This window comes from Spea bombifrons, chromosome 3 (genome assembly GCF_027358695.1).
Source record: "Spea bombifrons isolate aSpeBom1 chromosome 3, aSpeBom1.2.pri, whole genome shotgun sequence".
NCBI classification, from domain to species: Eukaryota; Metazoa; Chordata; class Amphibia; order Anura; family Pelobatidae; genus Spea; species Spea bombifrons.
Genome location: NC_071089.1, coordinates 121,644,788 through 121,654,054, shown reverse-complemented (window position 1 = coordinate 121,654,054; position 9,267 = coordinate 121,644,788). Strand labels below are relative to the sequence as shown.

The window sequence follows — 9,267 nt, the reverse complement described above, 5'->3', positions numbered from 1 at the left end:
TGTTTTGTTCATCTTTTCTCCTTATTATTTGGAATGTTTTTACCTATTTTTTTTTATTTATTATTTGGAATGTTTTTACCTCTTTTTTTTATTTATTATTTGGAATGTTTTTACCTCTTTTTTTTTTATTTATTATTTGGAATGTTTTTACCTCTTTTTTTTTATTTATTATTTGGAATGTTTTTACCTCTTTTTTTATTTATTATTTGGAATGTTTTTACCTCTTTTTTTTTATTTATTATTTGGAATGTTTTTACCTCTTTTTTTATTTATTATTTGGAATGTTTTTACCTCTTTTTTATTTATTATTTGGAATGTTTTTACCTCTTTTTTTTATTTATTATTTGGAATGTTTTTACCTCTTTTTTTTTATTTATTATTTGGAATGTTTTTACCTCTTTTTTTATTTATTATTTGGAATGTTTTTACCTCTTTTTTTATTTATTATTTGGAATGTTTTTACCTCTTTTTTTATTTATTATTTGGAATGTTTTTACCTTTTTTTTATTTATTATTTGGAATGTTTTTACCTCTTTTTATTTATTATTTGGAATGTTTTTACCTCTTTTTTTATTTATTATTTGGAATGTTTTTACCTTTTTTTCTTTATTATTATTACTTGATTCTGATTTTTATTATTATTAGGCATGTATTTTTTTTTATTCCTTATTTGGCAAGATTTAACTTTTTTTTTCTTATTATTTGGAATGTTTGTACCTTTTTCTTGCTTATTATTTGGCCTGATTTTACTATTATTATTATTATTATTATTTGGCCTGATTTTACTATTACTATTATTATTATTATTATTATTATTATTATTTGGCCTGATTTCCCCTTTTTTGTGCTTATTATTTGGCATGCCCTCGCCCGCTCCATGTTTTTCCGCCCCGTTAATTTTCTGTTTGGTTTCTTGGCTCACCGTTTCCAGGTTCCCTAATGGCGGCCGTGCAGCTGACGAGCATGCGCTGATAGCGGACTACGTGGCACAGCTACGCCACGACACACGGTTAGAACGTTTATACCGAGTAACCCTTTACACGCCAGCGCGGGGTAATGCTAATGCCGCGGGGAGGACCCTCTCCTAGCATGACTGCGCCCAACGCCAGCTCCATAGAGACGTGCTTTGGTGAGGAGAGACTCGCGTGACCTGCGCGGAGCCCCACCGTACACCAGTCTGCAGCCCATTACTGAAGGGCCCCTGGGTCCCCCCCCCCCGCCCGCAGCATTCTGCCACCCCCCACGCGTTTCACCCGCCAGAACTTTCTTTCATTGTAAAAGTTGTGAAAATCTCCTGTTTTTAAAAAAATTTTCAGCGGCGGCGCTCGCTCTACCGCCGTCGCCTGCCCCGACTCCTTTCCCTCTCCTGTCGCGTGAGTGTTTGCATGGCGCTGCCGCTCAGTTTAGGGCGGTCGATCCACGCTTTACCTTGGCGATTTGCCGTAGTTCGTTAACCGTTTCCTTGCCGGGCTTTTTGTGTTTTGCGGCTGGTGGCACGGGGTGTGTATACAGAGTGTGCGCGGTGCTGGAATTTCCATGGTCTGCGGTTGGGCATTCCGGATGTCAGCTTCTCTTGTGTTTTCTCGTGCAGCGTGCTGGACAGCCCGGGCAGACTGGACGAGGAGCACCGGCTGATCGCCCGCTACGCGGCGCGGCTAGCGGCAGAAGCCGGGAATTCGGTGGGTTCTCTGTCGCGTGTGAGGGGCTTCCCTGCCGGTATTTACCTAAAGCCAGAGACGGTGGTTTATAGTAAGGATACCCTGCGTGGGGGGTAACCTGCCCCGGGCGGCCCCCGGGGGCCGATGACGTCGCGGTAATAAAGCCCCTTTGTTACTGCCGGGTGCCAGAAGTGGTTGACGAGCTCAGACAGCCTTGTGCCTGCCCCATGCAGGTTTAAATGCCCAGAGGGAACAGCTGAGGGGTCATTAAAGTTGCCCCGGGGGCTTTAGGGGGCCGGGGTAGGAATGAGTTGCCCCGGTGCATTTTCTCTTTCCCGTTGCAGCCCCGACCGCCCGCCGAGCTCAGCTTCAATTTTGATGCCAACAAACAGCAGCGGCAGCTGATCGCAGAACTGGAGAACAAGAACAGGTGAGACCCCAACCTCTCGTGCCGGAGCCCGGGGCCCAAAACACATAGGATGGTGGCCCAGCAGGAGGGCCGTGTAGGGGCCGGTTAGCGGTGGCCGGGGGTAATGGCTGGGTAGGGGACAGTTAGTGGTGGCCGGGGGGTAGGGGACGGTTAGTGTTGGCCATTAGGGGCCGGTTAGGGTCGGCCGGGTAGGGGCCTGTTAGGGGCGGCTGGGTAGGGGCCGGTTAGTGGCGTCCGGGGGGGTAATGGCAGGGTTGGGGCTGGGTTTGGCGGATGGGGGGGGGTTTGAGGTTAGTGGCGGCCGGGGGGGTAATGGCTGGGTAGGGGACAGTTAGTGGTGGCCGGGGGGGGGGGTAGGGGCCGGTTAGTGGCGGTCAGGAGGGTAATGTCAGGGTTGGGGCCGGTTAGTGGCGGATGGGGGGAGGTTTGCGGTTAGTGGTGGCCGGGGGGGTAATGGCAGGGTTGGGGCCGGTTAGTGGCGGCCGGGGGGGTAATGTCAGGGTTGGGGCCGGTTAGTGGCGGACTGGGGGGTAATGGCAGGGTTGGGGCCTGTTAGTGGCGGCCGGGGGGGTAATGGCAGGGTTGGGGACGGTTAGTGGCGGATGGGGGGAGGTTTGCGGTTAGTGGCGGCCGGGGGGGGTAATGGCAGGGTTGGGGCCGGTCAGTGGCGGCCGGGGGGGTTATGGCAGGGTTGGGGCCGGTCAGTGGCGGCCGGGGGGGTAATGTCAGGGTTGGGGCCGGTTAGTGGCGGATGGGGGGAGGTTTGCGGTTAGTGGCGGCCGGGGGGGGTAATGGCAGGGTAGGGGCCGGTTAGTGGCGGCCGGGGGGGTAAGGCAGGGTAGGGGCCGGTTAGTGGCGGCCGGGGGGGTTATGGCAGGGTAGGGGCCGGTTAGTGGCGGCCGGGGGGTAACCGTTTCTTTGTGCTGCGTTCAGGGAGATTCTGCAGGAGATCCAGCGGCTGCGGCTGGAACATGAAGAGGCTTCGCAGCCCACGCCGGAGAAAGCCCAGCAGAACCCCACGCTGCTCGCCGAGCTCCGCCTGCTGCGGTAAGTCCTCCCCACGCCGCGGGGTTAACCTCCGCTCTGCCCCGGGGGCAATTACCCCACGGGGCGGGCTTTGTGTGGAGATGCGTTTGACCGGTGCGGGCCGCATAGACACAACATGCTACAGACCCGGCGGTCATCTGCCCCGCTAGGGGGGCATTTCTGAGAGTCAAAGGCTTGTTTAGGGGGAGATTTGTTCCCGGCCCCTGTCACGGCGGTCACTGGGGCAGTTCTGACAGCCCTCGGGGCTTTTTATGTAAATGCAGACACGATGTGATAGGTCTTGTAACCCCGAGCGAATCTGACACCCCACTGAATCTGCCCAAAAGCCCCCGGGGGATGCTGGCTGCCTTTCAGTGATCAGGAGGCTGCATTAATTAAAGGTTCTGTTAATATATTAGGGAGAGTCTGCAAGGAGTCGCTGCGCATGCATAAAAATAACACGAACCCCACATACATGCTAAATACCCCAAGTTGGGTACTTTGTAATATATATTCAGTCTGTAAGAAAGGAAAACAATGAAAGGCCTTTAGAAGAAGCTTCAGCAACTACTCCCTATGTGCTCTTAACCTTTGGAGAAGCTGCAGCACGCCGCTCCCTGGGTGCACTTACCTTTTGGGGTGGGTGTGATGGGGGGGGGGTTATTTGTCAGCCGGGGCCTCGTTAAACGCCGTGTGCTCTCCACACTTTGCAGGCAGCGGAAGGATGAGCTCGAGCAGAGAATGTCAGCTCTTCAGGAGAGTCGGCGGGAACTCATGGTACAGCTGGAGGGGCTGATGAAGCTGCTGAAGGTAATTGCCCCCCTGCAGCCCCGTATTCCTCCGCTCTCATCATGTAATGCTTGCGCAGCGAATGCACGTCTCCGGTCGCAAAGTTGTCTTATCGCCATAGCAACCAGTGCAGTGTTGCTGCTGGCTGCCAGTGGTGATAGCACCGTGTTTGCAGCTGAATCACTTTCCACATATAAACATCTCACGCTGCAGCTCTCTGCACCGGGAGATCTGCCCCCACCGGGCAGAGAACGGGAGCCCAAAAGCCCTCACTGGGACACAGCTGCCCCGTTACCCGGTCCCTGGGGCCCGCGCTTCTTGCCCCCGCCGCGCATGGAAACCCAGAGCCGAGGGCAGCCGCTGCACCTGCCTTACGGGGTATAAGGGCATGAAATGCACATGTTACCCACGATCCGTGCCTCAGGCCGCCGGGGGGGGGTCGGTCGTCTCGGCGGCGTGTTCAGCGTTACCGCCGGGGGATGGGGAGGCTCCGCGAGCCGTCCGTGTGCCGTGTGTTGGGGGTAGTTAGTGTGACGCTGTGTTCTGGGCCAGGAGCCATTCAGATCCCAGGGGCCCCGCTAGTCTTTTAGTCTCAAATAACCCCCACACCGTGCGGAGTCCAGAGGGGCCGGATGTGCCAAGTCCTGTGACGGTTCGGTTAGCGCTTGTGCCCTCGGTAGAGGAGGCAGTTAATGTCTCCCCGCTCAGCGCAGCAGTGAAAGGGTTAGCGCGCTGTCCCTGGCGGGATTTAGTGAATAAGCCCCGTGCACATGGTTGCCGTGCTGTAATCTCTCTCTCTGCTCTGTTTTTTCCCATCGCCGTTCCCAGGAGGAGGAGCAGAGGCAGGCAGTAAGTGCGATCGCGCATGTGGCATGCACCGGCCAGCTTTATTCCGTGTACACGGAGCAGAGTCATGCGTGTCATCATATATTACTATGAACATGACCAGGCCAGGGGGACAAACTAAACACATGCGCCAAAGCTCTGCGGTGTAACGAAACGCTCCTCGGATTGGCTGAGACCGGCAGGAACATTAGAGCGGCCCCGGTCGGGTGGGCAACGCGGAGTGCGCATGCGCAGCAGCACGCAGGGAGAGCGTCAGTCACCGGGAAGCGGCGCATGCAAACCGGGAGATCTGCCCCCCCATGGATCCTGTGTATAAGCTAGCTGGGCCTGCCCAGTATACATCTCTACATCACTAAACATCCATGTAACAGTCTTAACACGCGTGTACATTTCCCAAATCTCACGTGTTAGTCTGTAGACTGAATACTAGGGATGCACCGATATATCGGCCGAAAATAATCGTCCGCAGGGGCCGGGCTGCTTACCTGTGCGTTGGTCACACAGTGTGCGAGCAGCATCTCTTGTACCGGCCAGCGGAAGCAGGAACCCAGCAGAGTCATGTGAATGCATGTCACATGACTCTGCGCTGTTCTCCCGGGGGGGGGGCAAGAGAAGTTGTTCGCACAACAACTGTGAGAGCAACACAGAGGGAAGCAGCCTGGCCCCTGCGGAAGTCTGCGAGTGAGAGAACTGCAGTTTAGGTAAGGGGGTGGGGAAGTGAGTATATGATTGAGTATGCGTGATTGAGGGAGTGAATGGGTATCTGTGAATGAATGTGTGTGATAGCATGGATGTGTAAGTCAGTGGGGGGTGCATGGTACAGGGAGGCTGTAAGTGATATGCAGACCCCCTACTGCTGGCAGCATCAATACACAAGGGGGGCAGCTACACAGGTTGGCTGCTTGTGCATGATAGGAGTGTGATTGCTGCATTAAATATATTGCTAACAGCAATCACACTCCTATCATGCCCAGGCATACCCAATTGTTTTGTCTGATTTTGGCGTTTTACTTTTCAATAAAAGTGTGGGTTTTTTTTTTTTTTAAAGGTCTGTTTTGTCCAAGTGAATCCAGAATTTTCGGTTTCGGTCCAGAATTTTCATTTCGGTGATCCCTACAATAATCCAGTGTAACGGATTTCCAGATGAATAGGTGCAACATACATGATTATTCCTCCTTACATAAGAGTGGGGGGGGGGGCTCCAGGATATTGATCAGCTGATGCTGGTTCTGCCAGGGATCTCTCCGGCTGTGAGATATTGTGTGTCAGTACCCGATTCTGCCCCCGGGGGGCACTCTGTGCTCATCCTGCCCATGTGTGATGCAGCGAGGGGGGGTAACAATGATGTAACCCGGGGCACACGTATGGCTTCCATTAACCGTTTGAGAATTCCTGAAAGCTTTAACTGCTGAATGACAGAGTCTGTACGGCTCACAATGCATTGTTTTTATTTGGTTTACGGACAACCCATTGTCCATTAATGTCCATTAATGCACAATGGAACTGAGTAAGCCGGTCAGTGTTTGGTTTACATGTGATCCGGCTCACGTGCTGGCCGCTGGTCACATGACACGTGCCAGTCGCATTCCGTGTGCCGGCCGCCGGTCGCATTCTGTGTGCCGGCCGCCGGTCGCATTCCGTGTGCCGGCCGCCCAAATTAAGACATATGAAACTCCCCGCGTGGGATCCGTGACACGGACATTTTAACAAGTGCATAACGGGGAACATCTGCCTGGCATGGCCTTCCAGCAGATGTGGTAAGTGAGCCATTATAATGGGAGGCTGCTCATGGATCTCTCTTGGGTAGAGCTGGAGAGAGGATCGTACCATCATACAGCGTTGCCGGGTATCCCAGCACTATGCTGGGGGGTTAATTACCCCTGCACTCCTCTTATTGCCAGTCTCGTATATGTTTGTTATCCCCCCCCCATGATGCCCCCGTAGGGTGAACCTGAATGGGGCAGCAGAGCCTCCGTGCTCCGTAATCCTGTGGACTCAGCTGAACCCGGCGCTCCCCCCCCCCCCCGGCGGCCTCTCCATTAGACAGCTGCAGTCTTTTCAAAGTAATCCCGCCGGCGAAGCTTAAAATAGATTCCTGCCGGGTGCCAAGAGTCTAAAGTACCCCCCCTCCCGAATTAAAGCGCACCTTACCCCCCCCAGCTGAGAGCCCCCGTCAGGACACTCTGATCACGTGGCCCTTTACTACATGTGAGTGTTTAACCAATTCAGTGCTGGATGAGTCTGTGTGTTCGGGGGTTAATGTACGCCGGGGGGGGGGTCACAGGCATACTGTATAGATTACACGGCGCGGCTCGGGGGGATTCAGCGTCGGGAGAAAGATGAGGATGTGATGTCACGCTCGGCTCTCATGGCTTAAATCGGGACAGTTGGCAGTTATGCTTAAATATGTAATTTCTCCCAGATTCCACCCACTCCGTGCTGCCGGTCCCCCTGGGCTCAGGATTCCTGGGGGTCCGCAAGAAGTGCGGCATCCCCCTGTGGGGTCTCCGGGCATATCCTCATATAGGGGTCATCGCATTGCCCCCCCTGTTTATATAGGGGTCCTCGCACTGTGCCCCATGTATATAGGGGTCCTCGCACTGCCCCCCATGTATATAGGGGTCCTTGCACTGTCCCCCATGTATATAGGGGTCCTCGCACTGCCCCCCATGTATATAGGGATCCTCGCACTGTCCCCCATGTATATAGGGGTCCTCGCACTGTCCCCCCATGTATATAGGGGTCCTCGCACTGTCCCCCCATTTATATAGGGGTCCTCGCACTGTCCCCCATTTATATAGGGGTCCTCGCACTGCCCCCCATTTATATAGTGGTCCTCGCACTGCCCCCCATGTATATAGGGGTCCTCGCACTGTCCCCCATGTATATAGGGGTCCTCGCACTGCCCCCATGTATATAGGGGTCCTCGCACTGCCCCCCATAAATATTTAGATAAAATATTTAAACTTGAAAAACGAAACTCACAAAAAATTTTGATACAAAGTTTGAAAAGCGGTGTTATCACCATGGCAACCAATGGAATGTCCCCACTGACCCCATGTGTGTTTCTGTGCATAACCCCACGTTGGTCCGGTGTAGGTGTGGGGGGGGCACAGGAGGAAATATCACCGCCTGTAGCTATTTCTTGTTAAGACTCGGAATTCTGGATGTCAGATGCCTGGGGCCGGGATAGGGATCCGCTGCCGTGTGGCCTAGCGCGTCGGTGTGGCGGCTCGGTGTTCCGGCGGTGCGCTGCGGCGGGGGTGTTATAGTAACCGCAGTAACGTGATGTCCCCTCGTGTTGCGCAGGCGCAGGCCGCGGGGTCTCCGCACTCCTCGCCGGGTCACGGGGCTAACAGACCCATGCCGATGCCGGTCAGATCCACGTCCGCCGGATCCACCCCCACGCACGGACCTCAGGACTCAGTCGCCGGCTTTGGAGATGCGCAGGAAGCATTTGCACACGGTATGTGCCCAAACTGTATGTTCCAGGTGCTCACATACATGTATCTGTTCATATACGTATGACGTACGGTGTCTTCACGCGTGTCGTCCCAGGTACACGGAGAAACCTCCGCAACGATCTACTGGTGGCAGCCGATTCAATCACCAACACCATGTCTTCCCTGGTAAAAGAGCTGCATTCAGGTGGGTTCCGCTCCGTACCGCTGTGCCCGCTCTGTACCCTGCCTGTCACTGTGCCCGCTCTGTACACTGCCTGTCTCGCTGTGCCCACTCTGTACCCTGCCTGTCTCGCTGTGCCCGCTCTGTACCCTGCCTGTCTCGCTGTGCCCACTCTGTACCCTGCCTGTCTCGCTGTGCCTGCTCTGTACCCTGCCTGTCGCTGTGCCTGCTCTGTACCCTGCCTGTCGCTGTGCCCACTCTGTACCCTGCCTGTCGCTGTGCCCGCTCTGTACCCTGCCTGTCGCTGTGCCCGCTCTGTACCCTGCCCGTCTCGCTGTGCCCGCTCTGTACCCTGCCCGTCTCGCTGTGCCCCCTCTGTACCCTGCCCGTCTCGCTGTGCCTGCTCTGTACCCTGCCCGTCTCGCTGTGCCCGCTCTGTACCCTGCCTCTCACTGTGCCCGCTCTGTACCCTGCCTCTCGCTGTGCCCGCTCTGTACCCTGCCCGTCTCGTTGTGCCCGCTCTGTACCCTGCCTGTCGCTGTGCCCGCTCTGTACCCTGCCCGTCTCGCTGTGCCCCCTCTGTACCCTGCCCGTCTCGCTGTGCCCCCTCTGTGCCCTGCCCGTCTCGCTGTGCCCCCTCTGTACCCTGCCCGTCTCGCTGTGCCCGCTCTGTACCCTGCCTCTCACTGTGCCTGTTCTGTACCCTGCCTCTCGCTGTGCCCGCTCTGTACCCTGCCCGTCTCGTTGTGCCTGCTCTGTACCCTGCCTGTCTTGTCTCTCATGCTGTATGTCTCTTGCTGGATGTCTCTCGTGTTGTATGTCTCTTACTGGATGCCTCTCGTGTTGTATGTCTCTTACTGGATGCCTCTCGTGTTGTATGTCTCTTACTGGATG

The 9,267-nt window shown here is 54.6% G+C and overlaps 1 protein-coding gene across 1 annotated transcript in view; it reads left to right on the top strand.

Annotated features, from left to right (window-relative positions):
* DTNB (dystrobrevin beta) overlaps positions 1-4,925 on the top strand; it is a 27,911-nt gene extending 22,986 nt beyond the window's left edge. The window contains exons 10-15 of the mRNA XM_053459777.1: positions 932-1,009; positions 1,592-1,679; positions 2,003-2,088; positions 3,022-3,135; positions 3,828-3,924; positions 4,732-4,925. Coding sequence (XP_053315752.1) covers positions 932-1,009; positions 1,592-1,679; positions 2,003-2,088; positions 3,022-3,135; positions 3,828-3,924; positions 4,732-4,842 — 574 coding nt within the window. The 3' untranslated portion in view covers positions 4,843-4,925. The remainder of the gene's footprint in view (positions 1-931; positions 1,010-1,591; positions 1,680-2,002; positions 2,089-3,021; positions 3,136-3,827; positions 3,925-4,731) is intronic.
* Positions 4,926-9,267: the final 4,342 nt, after the last annotated feature.